This window comes from Tursiops truncatus, chromosome 5 (assembly GCF_011762595.2).
Source record: "Tursiops truncatus isolate mTurTru1 chromosome 5, mTurTru1.mat.Y, whole genome shotgun sequence".
NCBI classification, from domain to species: domain Eukaryota; kingdom Metazoa; phylum Chordata; class Mammalia; order Artiodactyla; family Delphinidae; genus Tursiops; species Tursiops truncatus.
In genome coordinates, this window is record NC_047038.1 from 90,366,991 (window position 1) to 90,381,246 (window position 14,256).

A 14,256-nucleotide genomic window follows, 5' to 3' on the forward strand; every position below is an offset into this window, starting at 1 on the left:
ATCACTTTATTGGGGAGGTACAAGCTCTGGGCCATGAGAATGAGAAAAAGGGACGTAAGCAGAGAAGGAGGCAAAGCAATGCAATGTGTGTACCCATCATGCTGGGTGCAGCTCCAGAGTGAGCCACAAAGACACCGAAATGAGTGACACATTCACTCATCCAAGGGCCATGTAAAAGGTTCAGAAAGGAACTGCGTCTTGAAGTTGCTCACAGAAGAAAGAATGAAGGAGGAATTTCTCTGCCCCAGTCACTTCCATCACCCATTTTCTTTTGGACAGAATTTTCCCCACTGGGTGCTGCCTCCCCCAATCTCTGGCCCCTTGGTGAGTAAGAGGCCAGAACACATGCCCTGGGACACGGCCTCGAAGTCCCAAAAGAGGGGCAAGCTGGTATGAGGGGAGAGCTGATCAAGGGACAGGGGAGGTAGTTGAAAGGCCCTTAAGAAGTGCACGATTCTGTGTCCCAGTACAGTGAGGATTTGGGGCACCAGGACACCTTGGGGGAGCCTTGTTCCAGGACAAGGAGGGATTTTTCTAAGGTCTCTCAAATCACACCACCTGGAGGACTGCCAATTCTATAAAACTGAAAGACAGGTTTTCAGAGCCAGGAGGGGAGGCCAAGACAAGGGTAGAGAAAAAATAAGAGGGTCTTCACAAATAGTTTATGTCCATTCAAAATCAGGGGAGTAGAATATGACCTCCTTCCTCCGCCTCCAAAAAAAATTCTATTCCAAATGGTATAAACAATATCTTGGTGTTTAAGAAGGGCTTAGAATGATGAATAACATTTTTTTAACTCATAAAAGAACTCCACACTCTTATATTTTTAAAGCCCAGAGAGGGAAGTAATTTAACAACCTGTCATGCATAAATTAACTCACATATCTGAAAGTTGTCAACACCACGATAATGCCTTTGCCAGTAAATCCACCATTTTATTTTTGCCATGACCGTTATTAAATCTGTGACAACAATGACTAAATTGAATGGGAACCCTATAGCAACCTAGAGCTAATTTCTTAGAAACCATCAGTTGTCAAAACTTGACGTTTTGAATTCTATCCCTTTATGATAAGGCCGGACCAGACAGTCAGACATTGTAGCACTTTAAATGAAAAGCTCTGGGATCACTGAATTTCCATAATAGTTCAAAGAGAGGAGGCAAAAGGAACCATGGAAAAAGAACAATTTGTTATCAAGGAGGATTATCTGAGTGCAAAGTGAGGAGGAATAGTGGAGTTGGCTTCTGGATCCAGCGATAACACAGCCTCTGACCCATGAGGAAACAGTCATCAAGCTTTAATAATGGTAAAGAAAAGAACATAGGGTGTCAGAGTAGATGCTCTCCCAACCTGAAAAAGCCCCAGAATTTAGGCCCTTAAAATGAGTTAGGATAACTCAAGCCAACTTAACTTTAACCCATTATTATCTTTATTGATCAAACCATTTGCAGAGACCAGAAACATCAATCAATCAATATCAGACAGTATAATTGCCAGGTATAAAGAAAATAAATTCTAATAGAATTCCAAAAAGAGGCAATGTTAAGCTGAAGAAATTATAGGGAAAACTTTCACAAAAGAAGTTGGAAACTAAACTGGACCGAAGGCAATGACGTAGAAATGAGCTGAGTGTGTTTTGGGGGACAATGAGTAAAGATGTCCAGCTGGAGTGAAGAATTATACAGAGAAGTATCAAGAAACAAGGGCCTGGGAGATCAGCTTGGTGCTTTGTGACCACCTAGAGGGGTGGGATAGGGAGGGTGGGAGGGAGGGAGACACAAGAGGGAAGAGATATGGGAACATATGTATATGTATAACTGATTCACTTTGTTATAAAGCAGAAACTAGCACACCATTGTAAAGCAATTATACTCCAATAAAGGTTTAAAAAAAAAAAGAAACAAGGGCCTTCTTGATGTGTGTGGTGTGACTGTGAAATAATTCAACTGATTTTTCTTGTGTGACCTATGAAAATGACTCATTAAGAAATAGTCACACCACGTTTCCAGTTGAAACTTCAATGTCTGTTCACCACATCCTGAATAAAGCAGCTGACTAATCTAGAAATCAAGAAGTATTTAATAGTGGTGAATGCTGTTGGGTAGAAATCGTTAAGAAAGAACGGGGTGCATTTCTTTTGCTACCCTTCTGCGAAGGCAAATGGAAAGTGTATCGTTTCACCTGGCATCTAAATCACATTTTGTTCTTCTTACCCTCTATTACAGGATAATTATCATTTATCTAAAAACAAGTAGAGAATCTTCTCACAGAAGTTTCCTATCACAGGATGTTAGAAATTTGCAATGTTAGAAATTTGTCTCCTGAAATAATAACATTTGAAATTTTTGCAAAATAATTAATCAATTATAGTTATGCTAGGGTTTTTCCCCATCACAACAGGATCCCAGGTCATAACTATTATCTTAATAGTTGGTAAAATATAAAGAGTGCAGCATCTTTAAGGCAAAAACTGAGCCTGGGGCAAGGGATTGATACTATATCCCAAGATGTCCTCTCATCACATCATATGAGGGGTACATGATATCTACATGGCATTATTGGTGATGTTAACCTTGATATTTCTATTCAGGAAAAGACATGGTGGAATACAGTTTGGGCCAGGTGGGAGTGAAGTCACTCAAGTGATTTTCTTTTTCAAAAGTCTTTACCATTAGCTCCCCAGGTCTCCATCTGTCCTGCGTCTTCTCCTTGCAGAGAAGTCAGCTGACAGTACCAACCTCCAAAGTACCCCCAAAGTTAAGTAACATTATAGTAGCGTCTATAATTCATGGAGTCATAAGAACCTTTGGTGGTCATTTGGTCCAACTCCTACCTCACCTAGGAATCACCTCTACACAGCTTCCCGTGAATGCAATCCAGACCACGGACATGCCCAGGCACGGGAAGATCACCGCATCCCAAGGCAGCTGATTCCAGTTTTTCAGAGCTCTACTTGGGAGAAAATTTCCTAAATTAATGTGAGAGCTGTCTTCCAGGAATGTTAGTTCATTAATCCAAGTTGTATACTCTGAACTACACAGAGGAAACCTTTGCTGGGTCACCTTTTCAACGATTTGAAATTGACTCTCATAACCAAAACTTTCTCTTTTCTACCCACCACCCTGACCTCTATCCTTCTATCCTTTCAGTTATGTGTGTGTGTGTGCGCACGTGTGTGTGCGTGTGTGTGTGTCTTTGGCTTCCCCATCAATCTCCTGTCTCTTGTCTTTCCAGAGCATCAATGATTTCCTCAGAGCTCACTCACCAGTGACCTCCTCCGGAGCCTCAGCCTCGTCCATCTCCACAGTATTTGATATGGTTGAACTTCCCAAATCTTCCATCTAAAAATCACCCTCCTCTTGGCTTCTTGACTTATCCTTCCCTTTTCACTCAACTCTGCCAGTTACTTTTCTGACACCTACACCATATATGGGTGTCATCAACACTCTACTTTCAGTCCTCTTTTTCTTCTGATCATTTTTATTGTGGTAAAATATATACAACATAAAACTTACTATCTTAATCATTTATAAATATACCGTTCAATGATATTAAGTACATTTATATTGTTGTACAACCATAACCACCTGATCTCCAGAATTCTTTTTATCTCACAAAACTGAAACTCCATACCCACTAACTCCCCATTTCCCGCTCCCCCAATCCCTGGCAACCACCATTCTACTTTCTATCTATGATGTTGCCTTGGTCTTCTTTTTTATAATGCCATTTGATCTCACGAAATACCCATAGACTTAGTGTTGGAACAAATATGTAGTGAGGGTTTACTGTGTGCTAGGCACTGTGCTTGAGCCTGAAATTATAATCAGCTAAATGATTCATTTATATTTTCAGCCCTATTTTCTAACCAGATGATTGTCCAAACTGGGTGGCCATTAAAATTTCCTGTAGAGTCTTTTTTGTAATATTTTTTTAATTTTGTAATAATTTTAGATTTACAGAAAAGTTGCAAAGTACACAGCATTCCTGTGCACCCCTCACCCACTTTCATTTCCTCTAATATTATCATCTTTCACTACTGTGGTACATTTATCAAAATTAAGAACCAGCATTGGTAGATTACTATTGACTAAACTCAAGACTACATTCTGACTTCATCAATTTTCCATTAATGTCCTTTTCATGTGTCAAAACTCTTAGGAATTTGGCATCTTTGATGACATTTACCCTGACCACTTGGTTAAGGGATTTTTACACTGTAAGGTTATTTATTTTTTTTCCTTTTCATACTCTATTCTCTGGAAGCAAGTCACCAAATCCAGCCTACACTCAACGAGGTCAAGGACTTAAGCTCTACCTCTTAGAGGGGGGAGTATCCACCTCTATTATTTGTAGTTATTCCAGAAGGAAAATTTGTTTCTTCTCCTGAAAAGTCTTTAAAAATTTAGATTCACAGGGACATGTCAACCAGACTTTAGTAGGTCTGGGGAGAGGCCTAATAATCTGTACTTTTTGCTTTTCTTGGAAGAACAATCAGACCTGGGGTCCACTGCTCTAATTTGAAGTCAACGTCCATATTTCCAAATGCTTATAAGACTTTTGAATGTCTCAAAAGCAGTTCACATCCTCACCAGAAAAGGGAAGTTCTCTTTCACATATGGTACCATAAATTCTTGTTCTCTCCCAGGTTAACAGTGTTGGAAACAGCTTTAATACTTTTTTTGTTACTTAGACAAGTCATTCATATAAATTGTTGCTTAGAAATATTTATTGAATTTATTCCTTGCTCTCCATTGCCTGGTCCAGGCTTTCTGGGCTAGGTAAAACCAATCTTAAAACCACTGCACTCCCTGTATGATTCCCCTATTGAAAATATCACAGTAGCTACCCATTAACCATTATTATTGCACTCCCGAGAAGGAGTCCTTCTAACATGAGTTAGGGACAAAATGATGCCCTTAATGGTAGAGAATGGAGCTGTCATAGAATAAAGTGAGGTCTTCTGTGAGAAAAATAAAGTTCATTCCCATTTAGTTTCGTCTCTCTCTAAGTGTTATGTGGTCATGAGCCAGTTCCCTGAATCTGGCCTCTTGGATAAGTCTCTTTCTCCAGGTGACACTGCTACTCTAAGATGGGTGTGGGGCTACCCCCTGGTTATGAGCCACCTCCAGCCTTAGAAAGCCTAGCAGTACATGGTTAGGAACCTTGAAGCAAACCACTCAGGCCAGCCTCTGATCTGTACTTAGCTCTTCACCAAGCTATAGGGCCTCCAGTAAAAATGGAGTCTAGACATTTCCACAGAATTAAAACAGGCTCCTCAGGTAGGAGACCATATAATATTTTAAAATAAGGTCTTGACATATAATTAAAAGCATACATTTATGTAAATTAGAAAACCTCCTAGCTCCAATTCCTAGGAAATCCGGCAAAGACGTCACTGCTTTAAGAATTCAGGATCCTGGGGGAGGGTGTAGGTTACGCTGCCTGTGGGATAGGGGTGTCGGTGTCCAGGGATGAGTTGTTTTCTCCAGCAAACGCTTCAGGACCAAAGAGCCGAAGGCATGACAACCAGGACACTCATCGGCAAAAAAAATAAAAAATTTTTAAATTTCAGAATCCTGCCTAATGTCCTCATTCTGAAAAACAAGTCCTTATCCAGTCAATATTTCCCTCAATACCACACAAAATCAACTCTTTGTTCTATGCTTTGAGTCTGCTCACTCTCTGCTTCACCAAAAAAAGAAAAAAAGTAATTAATTTATCCACCTTCTAATTTTTCTCCCATTTTTTTTCCTCTACCACCATCGTGGAAAAACTAACTCAGTTCCCTGTTTCCTTGGTGATATCTTTTTCACAATCACTTCAGCCCATAATAAATTCTCCTTCTCTGAGATGTTTAGTCTGTACTAGGTAATTTAAACTCCGTTAAGTATTGAACTACTTACTATACGATGTTTCATTTCTGATGAACATTTATACCCAATATAATACAAACTCTTTTTGGAAAGACAGTGACTTGGACAGCTCTCCTTAATGCTAAACACAGTATTAGACACACTTTATAATAGTATTAGACACACTTTAAAATAGTACAAATACTTAGCTATGTCTTCCTCATTATTACATGTTTTAGAAATAAAGACTGTACTTCCCAACAACCGACCCAACACTATGCCACAGTGGTTCGGGATAAATTCTTGCTTTTGGATAAGTTGCCGTTTTGCCGATGGTGGTAGTCAATATCTCAATGTCATGAGCAAATCTCATTCTATCAGGTCAGCCTACTCCGGAATAGGAGGTACAGCCGCCATCTCAGTGAGGAACTGTCTAAAATAAGTCATTGTTAGCAAATTCGAAGACATTAAAGATGGAATATAAACAGATACTGGAAAACAGTTCTAGTTTCTGATTGTGGCAGCTAGGAAAGCATGCGCATGGGCACATGCTGAAATTACAAGGTTTACGTCAAGATCTTTGCGATGCGCTATGAGAAGCTACGGGTCTAGGAGAACTTCCTGGGCTGTGTGCATTCAGATTTATTCTTTTTTTTTTTGAGGTACGTGGGCCTCTCACTGTTGTGGCCTCTCCCGTTGCAGAGCACAGGCTCCGGACGCGCAGGCTCAGCGGCCATGGCTCACGGGCCCAGCCACTCCGCGATATGTGGGATCCTCCCGGACTGGGGCACGAACCCGTGTCCCCTGCATCGGCAGGCGGACTCTCAACCACTGCGCCACCAGGGAAGCCCCAGATTTATTCTTTGAACAAATATATATTGAGCACCTACTATGCACAATAATCCTCTAGGCACTGGGAATATAGCTGTGAACAAATCAGACAAAAATCCCTGCCATCGTGGTACTTACATTCTAATGGAACTGTTTAAAGAACTGTTGAAAGCATGGTTATGATGGGGGCAGATTTCTATTTTTTTTTTTTTCCTTTGCTTGCTTCCAGTGGTGAATATTACAGCAATTTCCTTTGATCAAAGTACAAACACACTCCAGCTGGCTTAAATGAACACAATGATTCTATTTCTCCTTTTTAGACATACCTATGAAATACTTTCAAAGTTATCTACATATTCACAAAGTTAAGAATATTCATAAATATTGAGCATTTTCTAGCCAACTATTCTACTAAAATCTTTTCCTGCATTATCCCATTTTATGCTCAAAACACTCCTGTGTCCCTAGATGATAGGTACTATTATCATTATTATCATTCTATACATAAGAAAATGCAGCACAGGGAGATTAAGTAACTTTCTCAATGTTACAAGACAGTTATTATGGAAAAACTGAATATTTATGCATGGTTGTCTGCTCCTTAAAATCTAAACAAAATTATTTTGTCATTAGACAACTTTTCTAAAACAACTTATTTTCCATTTGTCTGACATTTAGAAATTAACTTTGACATTGCATCATCATTCATTCTTCCAAAATGACAATTTATTTCTTTTTAGTTAAGACAATTATTTGCATAACCCCAATAAATGAGACAACCCCATTTTGATGAGATTAAAAGTATTAAAATTATCTTGTAAATATTTCATTTTTCTCTGCTAGTGAAGGCTCACTTTTTATCTGATTCACCTTAAGATGTTGGGTTTGGGTATCAATGTCAGGAAAGTGCTGGAAAGCTTTTCACTGCATAAAACTAGGATCAAAATTGGCAGTTGAAGAAGAATCTATAGACCTTTTTTTTAAGAAACAGATAAGCACTTTGCTTTTGCAGTGGCATTTCTTACATTTGTTCCTTCCTATCAAAGCCAGCCAAAAGAGAACTCTTGAGAATTTTTATCTATTGCCTATTTCATAACTAGTGGGAGCTGGAATTGGAGAGATAAAGGCAAGGTGAAGTTTTTCCACCAGTTGGTAGACACTGATTACATTTCAGAAGTACCCAGAATTTAAAAATCCAAATTTTTTAAATTAATGATTTCTTCTGTGCTTTCCAATTATCCATTATAACAGCTCATGTTAATCCAGAACTTAACTATGATCCAGACACAGTTTAAGTGCTTTATGTAGTAACTCACTTAGTCCACATAATAGTCTTGGTTCTATTGCTGTCAGCTTTTACAGATGAAGGAACTGAGGCCAACAGGGTTTAAGAGATTTGTCCAAGATTAAGGAGTGGGTAAATCGCAGCAACAGGGGAGTCATGCCTAGATGGTCTGGCTCAGAGTCTACACTCTTGACTACAACATCACGTTGATGCAGGATATGCTCTTTTTACTCCTCAGGAATAGGCCTACAGGTCCAATCAGGGGGAACGTAAAGCAAGGTCACCTCTCTCCATTTGCCCTAAGGAGCGTGCCCTAAGTGTCATAGTGTTGCAAGCAGCCCAGGAAAGTGCAGGAGTCACCCACAGATTCAGGTTCATTTAAGGACAGGGTCAGAGTAGGATGGCCAAAGTGATTCTAGGCACAGACCAAAGGAAAACACCTGGTCTGATCAATGCCAACTGTTCACTACCAGCTGGGATGGCCTGGGCCTGGGATATGAGTAGGCAGGTTTCCTGGCTGGGATGAAGAGCCAAGCGTCCAAGAACATGAGGTATAGCCAGTGCCTGGGGTGCCACAGATGCATGAGTAGGCAGCAGAGAACGCAAAGATGGTAGGAGACTGCTAGAATGAACTTAAATGCTTTTAAAATAAGTCAGGAGAACTGGGTTCCTCTTAAATACAGTGTTATGTCATTGTACTATACTTTAGTGTCCTATCGCCCACTGTCTCCCCCATTCAAATATGGGGGAGAACCAAATATATGAACCAAATATACGAGAGATAGGTAGCATTACCGAACATGAGAAACAGAAGTAGACTTACTACTTGCCAAACAAAAGTCCGTCTGTGAAAGGATCTCTATCAAGATGGGAAGCAAGTCCCAAGTAAGAAGAGATGAAGAAACACGTCCTTCTACATCATCTCTGAGCAGTGGGCATGTTTTGCCAACAAGAAATAGAACTGTTTTCTTTACTGAACCTACTGTCCCTTTAATGCCTGGGCATTGTCACAAACAGTCACTTGCATTCACTCATTCAATTAACTAATATGTTTTCAGCTCCCACTATGTGCCAGGAACTCTTTATACATCTCAACATCTCAAACATAAGGCTAATGGAATGAGTAAATCCATGGTGTTGCAAAGAGAGAAATGCTATATTAGTAACTCATCCTGTTATACAACCAACAGAGACACTTTGAAATAAGAAGGCTGAACACAAACATTGTTATACATTTTGTCACTGTTTCGGAATCAGTGCTTCTGGTCTACAGGTCAGGTAAATAATATACTACATATCCTCAAAAAAATGTAAAGAATGAATAAAAGTACTTCTTCGCTATTTGACTTGATCTTGCTGATAATCGAAGTAGGTTACTACCTAACTGATGTAAATTAAGATTAAATACCCAATCTCTCTCCAACGATCTAAAAAATCTCCTCATTTCTTTAAAATCTAGCAATTATAGATTCATTTGGGCTTCCAAGGTTCCTCTTTTAAGACACAGATATGGCTGGGCAAACTGCATCATTAGCAGTACAAAGCATAGTCGTTTTAATCAGATGACTTTCCTCTTGAATTTTACTTTGGCGGACTCTTGACCAACTGGAATATGGATTCTTTGTGGATCCAGGGGTTCGTGTGCAGTTTTAGAAGTGTATCAGGATCGTGGCTTAAGCCTAAACTGCATGCAGCCCAGATTCTGGCTTATTTGGACCCTCCTGGGAAGACACTAATTCTAGAGGAGAAGTTGACAAGCATGGTTCATGGATTAGAAGAGTGACCCGGACAACAGTTTGGTGCTGTTTCTCTGACTGTCCCCTCAGCCTCCTAGTGACATTCATGAGTTGATTACTATTAGAGGGTGAGAAAAAAACAAGATGAGGCTTTCCCACTGGGCTCTCCATGGATTTCAGGAGCACAGGGTACTGGGGTGAGCAGTCTCAACAGAGATGGGGCAGTGCCAGGGGTGTGGACAGACACATGCACTCTCTGTCCTGGGCACCTTTGACCTCAGCACAGATATCTGCAGGCCAAGCCTCAGCAGGGCCACCTTCAGTGGGCACTACAAAGCTTGTCTGCATTACTGGGATCTTTCTTGCAGAATTATTTGGGAATTTCCACACAACAACTGAGAATGGAGCAATAGCAAAATTTGATTTGTAACACTTGTTAATATGCAAGTGTGGCCTGCGAAACCTGGGATTTTTGAAGAGGAAAAAAACTCCTAATGCTCTTCTAAGCCCCAAAGCATATCTGAAGAGGCACATTCTAAAATCTTCACTGTGTGGGGCTTCAGCTACTTCCTTTGTACAATGAGAATTTTACCTGCTGCCGCCTACTTGCTTTACAACTTGAAACCTAGATATTACATCATGAATACATTCATATTCTCAAGAAGAACTTAAAAAACCAACTTACATATATTAATGGTTTGGATTTTAATAAGGAGGGGAACATATTTTTGACCTTAAAACTCACTCATTTTTTTAAAAAGAAACGTTTTTTTCCCTTTTTCACTAGTTATGATTTTAGCTTTAGTTTGTTATAGCAATTGGATGAGAGGGAGAAATTTAAAAACAGAATAAATAGGGAGTCCAATTTCTTCAAGATTAAAAAAAAAACTTTAAACAAATTTATTGCCCCTTTACCGTATTTATCAAACAAGCAAGCATCCATGGTTCTCTTTGTTAAGGTAAAGTTTACAGGAAACAAAGACCCATTACAAGTAAATGGAAGTTAAATATTATTGTAAAAAAATTTTCTCTTAAATTCCCAGTAGAAATGTTCATTAAAGATCAGCAGAATGTCAAGTTGGTAAGCACCTTAGTCTCATCTAAAGCAACTCGTTTATTTTATAAATGAGAAAAACAATGCCCAGAGAATTGTAACTTACAGACATCTCAAGTCACAGAATGGCAGAAGCTGGAACCAGGTCTCAACGTCTGCTCAGTACCAGCTCTCAAGGCACTTTCACTGTGACATACATACACACGCACGCGCACACACACCTAGAACATCACACAGCCGTTGCTCACATTCTTTTCAAGAAGTAAATAAGATAACATGTGACTTAAATTAGGAATGAGACTTAAAAGTAAATAGGACCATTTAATGGAAACACTGAGGTCAACAAATTACATCCTTTGGCATTTTGCAAGGAGTGGAGCCTCTTAGGGAGTCTAGAGACTGAATTCAATTCCCTAAACCAAACATTCAACAAGGCAGTTGCACACTTAGGTTACCCTGAGTTACAACAGCACTGGGTTAGAATTCTGTTTTGTTTTTTTTCGTTTCTGCCTTTTGACAAGTTTTGAGAAAAAAATAAAGTACCGTGTGATGGTAAATAGGGAAGAATGTCCATCAACCTGAAATAGTCACTTCTACCATAACACTTCTGCTGGTACATCACCCTAATCTTGTCCTGTATTAGCTTGTGCCTGGATTATACCTGAGACAATCAGGTCCTCTGGCCCTCTCCCCTCCTCCCACACTGCACCCCACTGCCAGGTTTATCTCCTCAAATCATTGCTTGTATTATATCACTCTGTATTCAAGGCCTATGATGGTGTGTGATTAACTGTTTATTGATTTATATCAAAATATTTTAACCTGGCTTTTTTGGCTCTTCATAATTTGTCTGCCTCTCATCAGTTCTACTTTCTGGCAGGCTGACTGCCTGTCTCCCCAGGAAATTAATCTCATTCCCATCACCAACCCTTTACTAAATGCTTTTACTGCCTTTCGTCTCCCTCTCTCCCCTACTACGGATATTTCAAATCCTGCCAAGTTTCAATCCTACCCACTCAGGTCCTCCATGCAATCTCCCCACTGCTCCATCCCTCCCTGTTGAGCTCTCCTTTCGCCGGTTTCATGACTTTTTCTCCTATTGTTTCATATCTGTTAGTCCTGCATTCCCAACTTCAACGTAACATCTTTTAGGGCAAGAATCATGTCTTAGGACTCTCTTGAGCCCTCCTCCCACCCCCATTCCCATATACTCTAGCATCTTGCTGACTGTAGCAGATTTTCAGTAAACACTTTGACAGTAGGACAGACCAGATAAAATGGAGGAAGAGAATGCCAGCTTCATCCAAGTGATGCTGGCAAAGCATAGCCCTGTCTCTAGGCCTAACTCTCAGGCCCATTGCCCTTCTTCACGCTCCACATCACTCCAAACTGTTTCTGACCTCTTCCTCTGCGGGGTTTGTAAATCAGTCCTTTCTCTCTAACCATGATCTAAGTCTGATCCACTTCTGACCAAGGTCATGACACGTTTAAGGCACCTCTCTTATTCCAAGGACACAGCCAAATGGAGGTTTCCATTTAGATCCCACCTCTTTTCCTCCATAAGAGAAAGACTGGCCCTTTCCAGGCTGGAAGGTAGTGTCCTCATCACATAGACACTTCAGCTGTGGAGACGCCCCTCCTCTCGCATTGATGCCCCAAGCCCAGATGTCCCTACCCCTCATCCCAGCTAGGACTACAAAATATTGCCAGTTTCCCTTCCCTCTGCCTGCACCCCACACAAATGATCATGATGCAGAGGGGATGTCTTGCGGTAGTAGGATTTTCCCACTTAAGTATCTACCTGCTACCTTCCCATACTAGAGAGTGAGGAGAACACTGCTTCCAGCAGTATAAACTTGCCCCAGCATCCGAAGTTCCAGCTCTTTCTCTGCCAGCACTGACTCCCAAGGAGGTGAGGAGAGCCTCCGGGAGGGCCGGGCATCCTACCACTTCTCCCACTAGCCACTGTCCCCTCACACCAGATGACTGACCACACCCAGTAGTCCTTAACCTAACCACCCCAGTTTCACCTTCGAAGTGAAGAAAAGTTTTCTCTCTGCAACTTCTCCTTAAAACAGGAAATAATATACTCCAAGTAAAGCAGCTATGTGTTTCATCAATACTGCCCTCAGTAAAAATATGTCATCTCCCTTTCCTTTTGTTTCCCTATCAGGAACAGGAGATCCAGGTCTCAAAAGTTGAATCTTTTCTCCCTCCTCCTGACCCTCTCAACTTTGCCAGCAAGAAAGGGGTGGAATAATTCATTTTCGGGCCTTCCTCAGCTCTCGACTCTCCGGGGTCGTCCCCTTCCTCTCCCTGGCACGCGCCCAGGCAAACTGCTCTCCACCCTGCTCCGCACTCCCAGAGGCCCGCATCTCAAGCCAGGGAGTTCCCTTTCCTCTTCTTCCCAGGGGATGTCTTTTCGGTCTAGTCTCCCAGGCTCCCACTTTGGTGGATTTCCCAAAATCCTCCACCTGCCACACCTCCTCGCTCGCGGGCACCGCGCCGCAACGCCCAAGAGCACCGGCGCCCAGGCCCTCCGCTCTGCGCCCGCCCACGGGATCCCTTCCGCCCTCGGACCGCCCCCTGCGCCCAGGGCCGCCGCAACAGGTGCAGCCCCAGGTGCCCAAGTGCCGGATTCTTAACCTCGTGCTACCCCAGTCGTCCAAGTTCTTCGACCCGCCCCTGCCAACCCCAGGGCCCCCTCGGGTCCAAATGCCAGCGCGGAAGGCTCGCCCTCCCTGCGACTCCACCCTAGACTTTCCTCCTGGGTCTCCAGCGACCACTTACCCAGGGCGAGGGCCAGGAGCAGTGGCAGGGAGCTGGCGTCGCTGCCCGGGACGTCCCGGGCCATCAACCCCGCTGCCGGGCCTAGCAGCCCCGAGACGAGTCTCCCGCCTCCTCCTGCGCCCCCTTCCCGGCCACGGGCGCCCGACGGGGTGCCTGGAAACGAATCCCGGAGCTAGCAGGAAGCAAAACTACTCCCCAGGCTGCCACCCGGCTACCGGGCGGGCGGACACCCCGGGCGGGCGGCCGACCGGCTACGCGAGTGTCGCCGGGAAGAGGGAGCCTCCTATTTATCCGCGCTCTTTCTGCACACACCCCATCGACGAGGCGCAGGACTTCGTCGTGGTGGCCTCCACGCCGTTCCCACCCAAGTGACCCCACACCCACACAACGGGACACTTGCGGGCTCCCCTCGGGTCAGCTCACCCACGCCCCCTGCTGGGTCGCACCTGAAGGTTCATTTCCCTCCCCTTGGGGAGTCGAGGAGGTGGGGAGGGAGCGGAGAGAGAGCACGTGGAGGGGCCCGAGGTGCGGGGCCTGCGGGCCGCCGTGGAGCAAGCCGGCTCTAAACTCCCTCCCCGAGCCCACTGAGCGAGAACGGCAGACTCGGACTGCTCTGGAATTCCAGCTCCCCTTATTTCAGCCAATTGCTGGTGTCCTGGAGGGACCAGAGCCAACACTCACTGTGGTTAACCTCAGGCATTTG

The 14,256-nt window shown here is 42.8% G+C and overlaps 1 protein-coding gene across 1 annotated transcript in view; it reads right to left on the reverse strand.

The window, feature by feature from the left end:
* Positions 1–13,952, reverse strand: part of BTC (betacellulin) — a 39,646-nt gene extending 25,694 nt beyond the window's left edge. The window contains exons 1-2 of the mRNA XM_073805337.1: positions 13,866–13,952; positions 13,554–13,706 (exon numbers count right to left, since the gene is read on the reverse strand). Of these exons, the coding sequence (XP_073661438.1) occupies positions 13,554–13,617 (64 nt within the window). The 5' untranslated portion in view covers positions 13,618–13,706; positions 13,866–13,952. The remainder of the gene's footprint in view (positions 1–13,553; positions 13,707–13,865) is intronic.
* Positions 13,953–14,256: the final 304 nt, after the last annotated feature.